Here is a 14,845-nt window from a genome sequence, read left to right on the forward strand (position 1 = left end):
CCTGAAAGGGGGGAAACGAGTGCAGGTGAAGAGTTTAATGCTAGTAAAGGTTGGTTTATGCAGTTTAAGGCTCGAGGCAATTGACATAACCTTAAGGTGCAAGGTGAAGCTGCTAGTAGTGATGATAAAGCAGCTGGTGAGTTTCCTGAGGGGTTGGCTGAGATAATAAGGGAGGGGGGCTACAGTGCTCAACAAGTGGTTGATGTGGACGAGACAGGCCTATTTTGGAAACGTACGCCTAATCATACCTATATCACCAACTAGGAGAAGGCAGCACCAGGCCATAAAGCTGGTAAGGAGAGACTGACTTTGCTTCTTGGGGCTAATGCTGCCGGCGACTTAAAACTGAAGCCATTGTTGGTCTGTCTGGCTGAAAATCCGAGGGCACTAAAGGGCATTTGGAAGGGTCAACTGCCTGCCCGGGGGTCCAATAAGAAGGCATGGATGACACTTCAAATCTTCAAGGACTGGTTTACCAACCATTTTGTGCCAGAAGTTCAGAGGTACTGTACAGCCAAGGGTCTGCCCTTTAAGGCATTGTTAGTGCTAGACAATGCCCCTGGTCACCCTGCCCACTTGGATGACTTTCACCCTAATGTTAAGGTGGTTTACCTTCCACCAAACACCACAGCCCTTTTGCAGCCTATGGAACAGGGTGTTATTGCTTCCTTTAAGGCCTACTACCTCCACAGGACATTTGCTGTGGCTTTCAGGGCAACTGAAAAAGACAGCAACTTAACCCTCAAAGACTTTTGGAAATCATATAGCATTATAATGCCATACAAAACGTTGAGCATGTTTGGGATGAAGTGAAGCAGACAAATTTGAATGGTGTGTGGCAAAAACTGTCCCCAGTTTGTGAATGATTTCCAATGAAAATAGAAAGATTACCAAAACAAGCCCTAAAGTACAAGCCATTAGGAAAAAGAAAACCAGAACGTCCTCTTAAACGATTCAACGATGACTTCTAAGGCAGGAACAGGCCACGCTAGGCTTAAATAGTTGATATGCATGACGACGATGATATTTTATTAGCCTTCAAGGATTGTTTTGACTTCATTCTGTGTGATATTTTCATTGTTGACAATAAATGTCAATATATGCATGACTAAATTGTTCAATAGTGGCTTAGAAGACATAAAAATTACCATCTCGTTGTATGTATTTTATTCAAATATTAATCTCTTTGATGTTTTATCCTGAGAATTCTGGTAATTTTTATTAGTGAAACAGAATACTATATTTTAATTTGTCTACTATACATAACTTGTCATTGTTGTCAGTATATATCAATAATTTTGTGTAGTATGAAAATCTTTTCTACTGTAAGAACATACTGCCCTATCAGTCTGTTATTGCTGTATTTAAAGTACTGTATTCAAAATGAAAATTAAAAAACTGAAATGTATTTAATTTTCTTTTAATCAAAATTCATGAAGTAAATATTGACTATATATATCTTCTTATATAGATCTTATTCTTATTACATTGAAGTATCTGTTGATCAAAAAGACTGGATAAAAGCAGTAGATCATTCCCGTTATCTTTGCCGTTCTTGGCAACAGCTATATTTTGAACCAAGAGTGGTCAGGTAAGTTTATTTAAATTTTGTGCTTAAGGAGTGGGGCAATGCTAATTAAGAACAAGGCTTCCATGGAATCACTAAGACACATCATAGAATTGCCTTCAGTTCTGCACACTGAAGTGCTTGCTTACCTTTAAACTCAATGTTTGCCAATCACTGTTCACTCTGGCAGTTCATTCCACATGAATCTTCATAGATCATCGGTATCGACAATGTCTTTTAGTTGGAAAGACTTGGGTTCAAATCTCAACTAGAACACAAAGAATATAAGTACTTTTCAAGTGAAGGTGACTTAGCTTATTTCATATGGAGATGTAAGGTTTTCCTCCTGGAAATTCATGTTTTTCACCCTGTCGACTGACCAGAAGGACATACAGTTGAGAAGATGCTCTACTGGCCTCATGGCCTTAGTTGCTTTGGCTATAATTTCAAACAGCCTTACTCAGTCCATTCCTTGTATCCCTACACTGTGTCAAAAATGCACTTGTCACTTCTTTGTTTACAATGTACAGCTTTCAGGGATGATCTCATGTTATACTGGTCATCTTATGTTGCCTTGTGCAACATATCCATAACTCTGTCATGAAAACAGAATATTTGTTAATTTGGAAAGAAGTGAATTAAAATTCTATCTGGGATGTGGTTTCTCAGCTGAAGATGAGTTAATATTATACAGTATATAAATAGGCTTAGGTGTTTGTGATTATTCATAACAGGTCTTCACAGCATAAACTTTGCCAGCAAAAAATAAATTATTGAACTTATATTTTGCTGGATTTTTGACAGGCACTAAAGACTAAATCACTTTTAGTCACTTCAGTTACTCCAATAAGTGAGGCAGCAGTGTTGTACCATACAATGAAATTCACTTTTGACCTAAACATAATCACAAGCATCCATGCTCATGGGATGATACAAGCTGGAAAATTTGACAGTCAATTTTGTTTAGGTTAGGGGAGAAACAAAGTCTCAGTGGCAAACTCTGAAGAATACATTGATTCAGCTGGGGAGATATGTGGTGAAGTTCTCTGCAAGGATAGAGAAATAAGAACATCATGGTTAACACAAGAAGTTAAAAAAGCAGTTCTGGAAAAGAAGAAAACATAACAAAAGTTCTTAGCAAATAAGTTGGCAGATGCCCTAAAAGAATACAGAGAAATATGTAAGTGCCAGGCTATGCATAAAAGTAGCTTAACAAAAGTCATAGGAAGGCTTTGGTAAGAATATAAAAAATAAATATCGGGAAGGTGGCAAAAATGCTCTGGAGGCTATTGAAGTTTAGAAATGGAGGTACTGTAAAAGGAATTAAAGATGATAAAGGTGACATGAAAACTGAAGATTAGGATATCCTAGATATCATGTTGGAGGCTTAATGGATTGCATACAGCACTCAGAAAGGATTAAAACAGAATTTAATACTTCCTATATTTTGTCTCAGTCACTGAGATATCTTCAGGGATTACAAAAAAAACTAATGTAACATCTACACAAATATCACACAATACTAAGCCCAACCATGTAGGTGACTCTAAAGTCCTATCTAGGTGGAGCGCCCTCTAAGGGCAGTTATAGGTGGCCTGGAATGTAAGGTGGGATCTCTGATGATGAGTGTTTCCCAAATCTTAGGAAGCTTAATGCAACCTTATTTATTAAGATTTGGTTGATTTCTGAGAGCTGCTGCTGATTCTAAAAATAGCCTCTCTTTTTTAATTTGCTGTGGTGGAGCATGGTGGTTTTTTCCCATGAGATCCTGTGGGTTGTATCCAAGACATGGTCAGCCAGGCCTGGCTGACCATAGTCGTGGTTGCAAACGTATGACTTGTGTTCCTCCAGGTGGATGGTTGCTGATCTGCCTGTCTGTCCAAAGTATGCCAGCTGGCCAGAACAGGGTACTTTATAAACTCTAGGAATGGAAGAGGAGGGAGCTGATCTTTTGTATAACGGATCAGGGTAGAAAGTTTGCGGTGGAGCTTAAATGCTGTATGTAGGTGGTACTTTTTTAAAATCTTGGCTATATTTTACGATGTGCCATGGATGTAGGGTATGGTGATGGCATTTCTAAACTCTTTCTAAAGAGAAGACCGGGGAATGGGGGGAGGGAACTGATTATTTTTTTTAATACTGTGATCGCTGTAGCCATTGGAGAGGAAAGTGTTGTGTATGTGGGCAAGCTCAGTTGTAAGAGCAGTTCTGGAACAAAGATTGTGGGCTCTCTTGGTTAGAGTTTTAATAATGCCATATTGTTGAGAGGAGTGGTGGGAGTTTGTGAATGTATCTGCCTGTGTGCATAGGTTTTCTATATACAGTAAAGGAAAGTGTACTGTTAGGAAGGCAAGTAACTAAGGTGTCTAGGAATGGTATGCAGTTGTTTTTTTTTGCAAGTGGAGGTTTCTGTGGTGTAGAAGTTCACATGGCATATTCCGGTAATTGGACCACATTTTTTTTAATAAGCTATATAAAACAATGAATTAATATTTATATTAATTTAATTGTTTAAATTCAGCACTGCTTTGAATCTGCATTCTGATTTTTAATTTTATGAATAGTCAGACGGCTACAACTGTATAGTATGAACTATTACTAATAATTTCTCTTTTCTTTGTGTTTAAACTTTAAGTTACCCCTGAAGATGTAAGTCAAATGACTTACAACACTTGTATGGTCTTTTATTAATTCATTGTGTTTTATATAGCTTATTAAAACAAATGTGGTCCAATTACCGGAATATGCCCTGTGAATTTCTAAACCACAGAAACCTCCACTTGCAATTAAACACTTATGGTAAGTGCTTTTGGTATGAAGTTACGCAACTAGAGAAATTACGTATTAAACATCTTAATTTCATCATCCGTCTTATATTCTTAATCCAATGCAGAGATAATGAAATCATTCCTAAATTCATCCAAATCAAGCGTGCATTCCATACAAATAAAGCCAACAGAATTTACCAAAGAATGGAACTAGCTATTCTGAGAGAGAGGATTGCAGCCACTAGATCTGAAGTAGCACAAATAAGCTGGGATACATTTTCTCTACATAGTGAGTTAGCCACATCTCTCCATTCCAACCTGTGGAACAATATTAACATCATCACAGATAACAAGGCTATGGCAATCTCTGATCAGAAGCTGCATACTTTAATCAGAAAATTTAACTTCTTCATGAAAAACAAAAACAAAGAAAACACCTAGATTATGCCAAAGTAGTTAACAACCTTTCTTCAAGAGTCCTATCAAGAGAAGAAAATGTATTTTTTGAAAATTATGGAGACAACTACTGTGTTTGAATAAAAACTTTAGTTTAATATAACTAAAATCTACATTTGACATTTAGACCTTTATGTCAAGGTCATCATCTGGAGCATACAACTAGACACAGAAAACAAACTACACTACAATCAAACTGGTTTGTTAAAGATACTGACCAACTGCTACAACAATTGTTGGCCTGACCTCTGGTGGGGAAAAAAAATTATACATCCTATTATTAGTGTTATCTGTTGGTTGTAGAAATACATTGGGTGTAACAACAAGTATCTATCTATATACATATATTAACATCATGAATATACTTGTACATTCCAGCCATTTGGTATGGAATGGTTTCTAATACTAGTTGCAGATTGGTTAGAGTCCTGACTTATGTTGGATTTTATGTATTAGGTAGGCTCAATGTGTGCCATCCAGATCCTTGGAATTTTCATGCAATCTTTGTTGTTGATATTTGGGTGGTTTATCAGGATTTCGCAGGCTTACTTAAATTTCCTTTCATACCAGGTTTTTTGTGTGGTGTAAAGAGTGGGTGCTTTTCCAGTTGATTTGGTGTAAGGTGTTGAGCGCGTGGTCTTAGAGGACAGCTTCACCATAATGGTTATATTTAATGTGTCTAATGTGTTCTTTCTTGCGTATACGGATTGTCTGTCCTGCTTCACCAATGTAAGGTAAGTTACAGGTGCAGCGGATGCAATAGACACCAGGATGTGCTAATGGGAGGAGAGGATCCTTAGAGGAGTTGAATATGGTTTTAAGTTTAGTGGGTGGTTTAAAGGTGGCATTGAGGTTATAATGTTGTTGGATTCTGTTGATTTTTTTCTGATAACCCTTTAATGTATGGGATGGCTATGGTTTTACTGTAATCTAGATTTGTTTTTGTTTTATAGCCATTATTTATGAATGTGTCGCTGATGATTTTTAGTTCATGTTTCAGGGCTTCTTGATTAGAGCAAATTGTTGTAGCTCTGTTTTTGAGAGTGCTAATGACTCCATATTTTTATGATGGGTGGTGGTATGAGTTAGCATGTATGTATTGGCCAGTGTGTGTCAGTTTTCGGTAGACTGTGAAGGATAGACTGCCTGAAGGAAGACGTGTGACTATTCTGTCTAGGAACGGGAGCGAATTTTGATTTTCGATTTCGGTGGTAAATTGTATGCGTTTGCATTGTTTGTTCAGGTGGCTATGGAAGGTGTTTAGTGTTTGTCACCCGTGCGGCCAGATCGCGAACACGTCATCAACGTATCTAAGCCAGACTGTCGGTCTTAGTGTGGTCTTATTAGGATCGGTCTTATTGTCTCCATAATTTTCAAAAAATGCATTTGGATCACCATGTAAGCTTAAAAGAAAAGAAGAAAATAATCTACTCCTAAAAGGTTTTAACTTTGCCTTAATGCAACGTTTCATCCCCAAAATTGACATAATGGAAAAAGGAATAAGAAATTTACCTGGTAATACATCAGATCTCATCTGCATACAAACCACAGCATTACTATTATAATAGGAGTGATGTAAGCTTGCTCCACCTTTGCAACGAGTTATCCGGTGTTGTACTACCTTAACCCTGAAGATACTTTCAGGCACAAACTTTGTTTGCTCACACTTGTATAAAGGATTAAACTAAATTTATTATAGTCTAACCAAGTGAAAAATAAACTTTCAGCATTACTATTGCAAAGTAAATTAGCTCAAAGGAATCTTCCTTACACAAATACACTTCCCTCAAAGAATTCAAATCTGACAAAAATATCGTTATAATCAAAGCAGATAAAGGGAATGCAACAGTAGTTCTAACAGAAGATTATAATAATAAAATGAAAACTCTTCTTGAAGATTCTAATACCCATAAACCTTTAGACAGAGATCCCACTTGGCGTGCTCACAATAAAATCAATGATCTAATCAAAAAGATACCTAATTGGACTGAAGAACTCAGAAGAACTCTACATTCAAAACACCCATTAGTTCCAAGAATTTATGGTGTACCAAAAATTTATAAGATAGGTATTCCCTTAAGACCAATAGTAGATGGTAGAGACTCTTCGACCTCTAATTTAGCAAAATATTTCACCAACATGATTTTACCTTATACAGGAAAAACATCTTTTTTCATGAAGAACAGTACACATTTTATCGAAAAAGTAAAAGATATTCATATTGGACCTTCAGACATCTTAGCAAGTTTGGATGTTATCAGCCTATTTACAAATGTTCCAAGAAACAAAACTGTGAATCTCCTGGAAGACCTTTTTCCTCCGGACATCATAGATCTTTATAAACATTGTATAAATAATACTTTTTTCATGTATCAAGACAAATTTTGGGAAAACAAAAAGAAGGATTTGCTATGGGCTCTTCCCTCTCTCCGGCTTTAGCTAACCTATTTATGGAAAACTTTGAAAATAATGCTTTAAACAATTATCATAAAAAACCAAAAATATGGCTATGCTATGTAGATGATATATTCATCATTTGGCAAGAAACAACAGATGAACTCATTGCTTTCAAAGATTATCTAAATAATTTGCATAATAATATAAAATTTACTTGAGAACAAGAAGAACTTAGGAAACTGCCTTTTCTAGACATTCTATTAGAAGTCGATGAGAAAAGGATAATAAACTTTCTTTCTCAATATATAGAAAACCCACCAACACGGGAAGATTTCTTAATGCGGCCTCACACCACCACCCTATGCAAAAAAAATAGGTCTAATAAAAACCCTAAGGGACAGAGCGTATAACATTTCCAGCACAGAAAAACAGAGAAAAATGAAGAATTAGAATATCTAACACAGATCTTTTAAAAGAATGGTTATGAAACCAAGACTATCAAAAAAAATTCTCCACACATCTCCTACAAGCATCTCTCCGAAACAAGATTTCAAAAACGCTATTGCACTTCCATATATCAAAAATGTTACAGACAAGATGGCTAAATTACTTAACAAATAGAACATCAAAGTAGCCTTTCTGCTGCTGGAAAAAATTTAGAGATTTCTACATCCCCCGAAACCACCTCATCATCCTTTAAAAAAACCAGGTGTTTACAAAATTTATTGTTCTTGTGGCATCTGCTATGTAGGACAGACAGGAAGATCTGAGGAAGTTTGTATGAATGAACACCAATAGGATGTGCAAAACAGAGGAGAACACAAATCAGGTTTAGCTTTCCATACCACTTCCACTGGCCACGATGTACTCTGGCAGAAAACAAACATGTCGTACATAGAAAAAAATTTACATAAGGAAATTTAAAGAAGCTGCAAACATGCTTAAAATACCAACACAATGCAATAAAAATCAAGGATTAATTCTCCACCAAGTTTGGTCAGTTTTAATAAAAAAAAAAAAAATATATATATATATACCTCAGTCAGACCTCGGACATTATGAACGTGAACAACAGAACGTGGCATCATCCAGCATTGTTTAAATTCAGCACTGCTTTGAATCTGCATTCTGATTTTTAATTTTATGAATAGTCAGATGGCTGCAACTGTATAGTATGAACTATTACTAATAATTTCTCTTTTCTTTGTGTTTTAAACTTTAAGTTACATTTTACCCCGAAGATGTAAGTCGTTTGACTTACGAAACTTGTCGGGTCTTTTATTAATTCATTGTGTTTTATATAGCTTATTAAAAACAAATGTGGTCCAATTACTGGAATATGCAATGTGAATTGTTTTTTCTTTTTCTATCGTAAACTGGATTCTTGGATGTAGGCTGTTGAGGTGACTGAGGAAGGAGTTTAATGTGTCTGGGCCACGAGGCCAAATAGAGAGCACATCATCTACATATCTTAGCCAGATAGAAGGTTTGAGAGGGGGCTGAGTCTATGGCTCATTTTTCAAAATATTCCATATAAAAATTGGCAAGAGGGAGTGAGTGGGGGGAGAACCCATGGCAGTTCCCTCTATCTGCTTGTAGATTTTGTTCTTCCAAGAAAAATAACCAGAACTGATGGAAAAGAGAAGAGATCTAAGAAGTCAGAAGGAAAACGTTTCTAAGAGTGTTAAGTTATCAATTAAAGAGATGTCAAAGCTTACCAATATGTCTGTGTTATTTAAGGTTAGATTTTCTATTAGGTTTTAAAATGGGTAGAACAAAACAAGTGTTCTATGCCAGGTTGGCAGGAAAACAACCCAGAGGAAGACCAAGATATAGGTGGATTGATACGGTACAAAGTGCTTAGACGATAGAAATATAAGATCTGATAATGTTGGAGTCTTGACAAGTAACAGACATTTGGAGGAAAATTGTAGATAGGAAGTTAGTAATTATGTAAATTTTTCATGTAGTACTATCATATCCTGTACACCTTGAGGGTACATGGCAGGAATTTTATGATGAATGTGTAAGCAGAGCTAATCTAAGATGTTATGGCCACTTAAATAGAATGGGCAAGGAAAGGTTAGCAAAATAGGTGTATGATGCCAAAATGCTAAGAAAGAGGCCCAGAGGAAGATCTAGGTGGATTGATTCAGTCAGAAGTGCCTTAGAAGTATAAAATGTTAGATATGACAATATTGGAATGCTCGCAAGTAATAGATTGATTTGGAGGAAAATTGCTGATAGACAATTAGTGATGTGAACTTAATCATGTAGTGCTGCCATAGTAACCTGAACATCCCTGATATGTAACCCCAAGGAGTTACATATCAGGAAAATGATGGTGGTGATAATACTTTGTATCATGCTGATAGTACTGGAATTCCTGAAATTGACGAAGCAAACTTCATCAGAGGCACTGTTACTCCACTTGCACAGTTTGATAGCTCATCTACCAGTTCATCTACCTCAATGCTCACATCATTCCGTTATCTCAGTAACTGAACTATTTCTTCTGCTTCCATCACTTTCCTGCCATTAGCACTGAGTAAAATTATCTTTCCATAATCATTCTTTTTCTTGCTACGTAGCAAATTCCTGAAATTCATATTATGGTCATCATCTGGAGTACATGCATGGACAAAGAAATTAGTGCACCAAGAAGGAAGCATAGGATTCAACTGAAATTTTATTGGTGTAATGATACAGGTGAGTGATGCACATGATGGCAAAAACAGACCTGAAGGACAATTACAAAGGGATCTGTGGTACGTAATCCAGTCATCATCAATAGCGCATTGCACCGTCTCGTGTGCTGTTACATGCTGCAATACGGTCCGGCATGGTGGCAAACAGGCGCCTGATGTTGTCCTGCTGCAGACTGGCCCACACGTGTTGGACGCTGTGTTCCATATCCCGGATATTGCGGCACGGTGGGAGCTGCCATTTCAGCTGCTCCCAAACATGCTCAATAGGGGACAAGTCTGGAGAGTGGGAAGGCCATGGAAGTGTCTGTACATGACATAGGCAGGCCTGGGCAAACTGAGCCGTGTGCGGACAGGCATTATCCTGCTGGTATAGCGCTCCTGGTATCCCGGCCAGGAATGGGAGAACGTGGGGCCGTAGGATGTCGTCCACATACCACTGCCCCATCAATTTGCCACGTACCACTACGAGGGGTGATCGGCTATCATAGGCTATGGCTCCCCAGACCATAATGCCTGCAGTGCGAGAGGTGTGGCGCTCAATACCGAGGTCGGGATTGTGTCCTTGACCAGGGGTCCTCCACACCCAGACACGATCATCTGTCCCCAAGACGAAGTGGCACTCATCGCTGAAGACTACACGTCGCCAGTCTGGCATTCCACGTCACTCTCGCCTGGCACCACTGCAAACAGAGTCGGCGATGTTGCAGTGTTAATGGGAGCACACGTAAGGGGTGCTGGGATTGCAGATTCGCCTCCGTGAAGCATTGGGAAATGGTTTGTGGGCACGCAGGAGCCCCTACATCTGCCTGTATAGTGAACCGGGTCACCGTGGGATCCCTCTGTGCTTGCTGCACGATCCGTCAATCCTCCTGATCCGACCAGTGCCGCTCTGCCGTGTGGTAGTGCCGGAACGTGTCCACAGTTCCCAAAACTGTCGGACGGTATGGTCAGAACAGTTCATGTGCACGCCTATATGGTGCGCTGATTACCCTCTGGTTTCCAGGCCGATGATCATGCCTCTGTCAAAGTCCGTAAGTTGCTTAAATTGATGTCACAGGCATCTACCCAGCATTATTGTCACTCTGTACTCTAGTTTGCGTCAGCCGGTGCTTTTCACTTTAATCGGCTATTGATTACATGCCGTCTTTATAAGGCTGCCGGTTCGTGCTTGCAGCGCCACCACAGGGTGTGTGGGCATACGCAATCAGACCAAACTTGGATCATTTGCATACCACCCTGCTCTCTAGCTATTTGCTTAATTTCGCAGTTGTACCATGTTTTCTTCCAGGTGCGCTAATTTCTTTGTCCATGTGTGTATATACAAATATACAAGGACAAGCTGAGTTACATTTCACACAGTATGCTAAAGAGACAATGATTTGATCAACAGTTATTCTACTGGCATGACCTCTAGTGAAAATATAATATAAAAAAAAATTTATATGTATATATATATAATATTAAAAATAACAGATAAAATTATTTAGAAACTACATCAAAGCTAAATTCTATTTAAGATAGCATAAGAAAAATAAGAGGCTCTGTCAGTTTTTGGATTCACATAGCACATGGGCCAACATGCCACCCAGTCCCACTGTTGTATTCATGTTGATATTTTTCAATATGCTGAGCACCTCCTGTTTGTTTATCTCAATTCTCACGTCATCAGCAATATTGAAATGAGTCCACTATCCTAAAAAAATACGAACTTGAATAGCTATCCAACGAAGTGATAGAATTGAAATCAAATGTTACTTCGAGCCATAACTATATCTTTCATTATCGGTTAAATGTAAAAAAGGAGAAAACGTCAGATATTTATTATATATCGTAAAATTGCTTTGCAAGGGTATATCATCATCCAGGTGGAGATATAGCAATTGTTGATGTAACACTGATGTGAGAATTGAGGTAAATAAATAGGAGGTGCTCAACATATTGAAAAATATTAACATGAATACAACAGTGGGAGTGGGTAGCAAGTTGGAAAAATATCAACATGAATACAACAGTGAGAGTGGGGGGCATGTTGGCCCATGTGCTATGTGAATCCAAAAACTGAGAGCGCCTCTGACAAAGTTGTTTAATCTAAGTCTCAGCTCTGACAAGGTTCCAAGGGAGTCGAAAAGAGGACGAGAAAGTTCCATTACATAAAGGTGGCTCAAAGACAGTATATTTATCAATATACTGTCTTGGAGCCATTTGAGTTCACGATGGATGTTGTTTATCTAAAAAGTAGTAGTTGAAGTATTGAAAAAGTTGGTTCAAGTTAAAATTTAAATTTTATTTGATCAGTAATTTTTTGCTACTGTCGTGGAGCCACCTTTATGTAATGGAACTGTTTCTTCCTATTTTTGACTCCCTTGGAACCTTGTCAGAGCTGAGACTTAGATTAAACAACTTTGTCAGAGGCACCGTCAGTTTTTGGATTCACATAGCACATGGGCCAACATTCCACCCACTCCCACCATTGTCCAATTGAATAGTTTAATTATTAATCACAAAGAACCTTTCATAATCAAACTTAAATTAATTATAATGGATTCAAACAAATCTTTTTCATATCCTATTCAACAAATACAAAAATATTTCTGCCAATAAAGTTTAACACTCAGCTCAACAAAGGTAACCTTTCATATAGTAAATAAGAATATTGATAGAAAAGAAAGGGGAACATATTAATTGAATAGTCCAAGTACAGTTCCATTTTTCTGAGCTTTCACAATGGATGTTATTTATTACTTCAGCATGCATTTACCACACATCTCCTTATTCTTGAAGGTGATTCAAGAAAGTTCTGAGACATTTATTTAACTTAATGCTGTAGAGTAATTAACTGCTGATTCCTTTACTTTCTTGCCAACTCATCTTTTCTGACAACAACCTTCTTATCCTGCTGTTTCTTCTCTTCAACAAACATCACTGTTGATGAGCTTCTGTTTTTCCAACATGTTGACTCCTGTCCTTTTGTCTTCTCAATAACGAGCATAATGCCCTCTTATATTATTATTATTATTATTATTACGTGATACCTCTAGGAAGTCAAGACTCATCGAGGGAGGGCACTTTCTCTACTGCTCTCCATCTCTACCACTCAATCCACCAACTACAATGTGCCGCAACTACCATCATTCACATCAATGCCATCTACTGCCCACTGCCACCACTAGTATTTTCACACACAATTACAAACATCCATGCCCACAGCAGGATTTGAACCCACAGCCTTTTGGCTGGAGAGTAGATACAGTAATCACTCGGCCAAACAGGTCAGCAATATTATTAATGCACATGCTCATTTTCCAAGATTTATATTGAGAATACTATGTCACAGCATATCTGCCATATTACAGCTCCCACGTCAACTGATAACTTGAATAATATAAAATTACCATATTGGATAAAATTTACATGACAGATGTAATTCTTATAAACACCAAAAAAAAAAAAAAAAATTGTAAATAATGAAAATATTTCACTAAGACGTGCGAGTTTTTACAGCATTTTCCTTATCTGCATTGGTAATTATTATTCTGCTGTCTTTCATTTCTTGCAGAGCTTCAAATTTTTGATAGATTTCTTTCTGGTGGTTTAGCATGACTGAGTACATTAGCTACGTTGAAGTCTCCCATGTTAATTGCTCGGCCTGCACTCATGCTAATTGGTCAGTTCATGGCATCCACATCATCTTCCTGCAGAATCCCCCCCCCCCCCAGTCTATAACAGCAACCAATATATTATGTCTTGTTAACTTTATCTCACACCAGATAGCCTTACAATATATCTGATACCATCCTAAATCTAAAATCCTCCTAATTTCATTGAAGTTCTTGAGCTAGCATTAGTAATTCCTGTCATCCTAGTCCTGTTTCCTCTATCATCTCTGCAAATACAATGCTTCTATATAATACAATTGTATACCTTTTTTAACCATCATTTTCTGTCAACCAGTTATTGCTGATGTCTGTGCTTTTTGGACTAGTCCAGCTGACCAGTGCTTAAAACTCCTCTTTCTTATTACTTCTGGCATTTGTATGCATGAATTTCAACATTTCCTTGTGCCCACAGTTACCCTTGTATGATGTCATTGCCTACCCATTCTTATTCTTAACTATACTATTGGACTTTCTGTGCTAAAGATCTGGGAATTGTGATTCTGAATCGTTTGAAATGGGACAGTCATGTATCCTTGTGCGTTCATACACTTTAAGCTACATATATACAAATATCTTGTTATACAACAAAGTAAATATTCAACAGTAAATGGATATAATCGCATGCAAACGTTATGGTCTAGATTGCAATATATATATATATATATATATATATATCATAATTTAGTGATTAAACTAGTTTCCATCTCCACTGTGGAATCAATCCTGAAATTGAGTTGCATGTAAATGAAACTCATTTCAGGATAAGCAGTATCTTTGAAATAATGCAATATGTAAATGTCTATGATAGGCTGTATTTTTTAAGGATTGAATAATATATAAACTTTGAGAATAAATCCATAACTTTTTTTTTTCAGATATATAAGGATTGTGGGAACACACAACACTGTTAACAGGGTATTTCATGTGGTGTCATTTGAGTGTATGTTTACTAACAGACCTTTCAAATTGGAAAAAGGCTTGCTTAGTAAGTATCTGATTCTGACTAATTCATAATATCATCTGGAAGTTTTCTCAATACAAATGAGATTTTATTTTTGTCTGTTTCTGATATTCTGAGAAAGAAATGTGAGCATGAAGTGTTTAGTGCATGACAGAGTGAAAGAAATGAGATAGGTGATATGGAAGTAATTGGGGGAGGGGAAGTGGTATGATGTTAGAAAAATTGAAAAAGATTGGTTAGTGGGAAAGGTTTAAGAAAGGAGGTAAAACACTGGAAGAAAGAAAATATGAAAAAAAAGAAGTGGATAAAGGGTGGGAAAGGATATTATGATC

At 37.3% G+C, this 14,845-nt stretch overlaps 1 protein-coding gene across 2 annotated transcripts in view; it reads left to right on the forward strand.

Annotated features, from left to right (window-relative positions):
* The window catches only part of BTBD9 (BTB (POZ) domain containing 9), a 271,031-nt gene that overhangs the window by 210,434 nt on the left and 45,752 nt on the right, over positions 1-14,845 (forward strand). For both annotated transcript variants that reach the window (XM_090398752.1, XM_090398751.1), the window contains exons 7-8: positions 1,472-1,591; positions 14,428-14,537. In XM_090398752.1, coding sequence (XP_090254878.1) covers positions 1,472-1,591; positions 14,428-14,537 — 230 coding nt within the window. The remainder of the gene's footprint in view (positions 1-1,471; positions 1,592-14,427; positions 14,538-14,845) is intronic.

The sequence above is a fragment of the Typopeltis vanoorti genome, chromosome 10 (genome assembly GCF_054136105.1).
Source record: "Typopeltis vanoorti isolate ZY-2024b chromosome 10, IOZ_Tvanoo_1.0, whole genome shotgun sequence".
Taxonomy (NCBI): domain Eukaryota; kingdom Metazoa; phylum Arthropoda; class Arachnida; order Uropygi; family Thelyphonidae; genus Typopeltis; species Typopeltis vanoorti.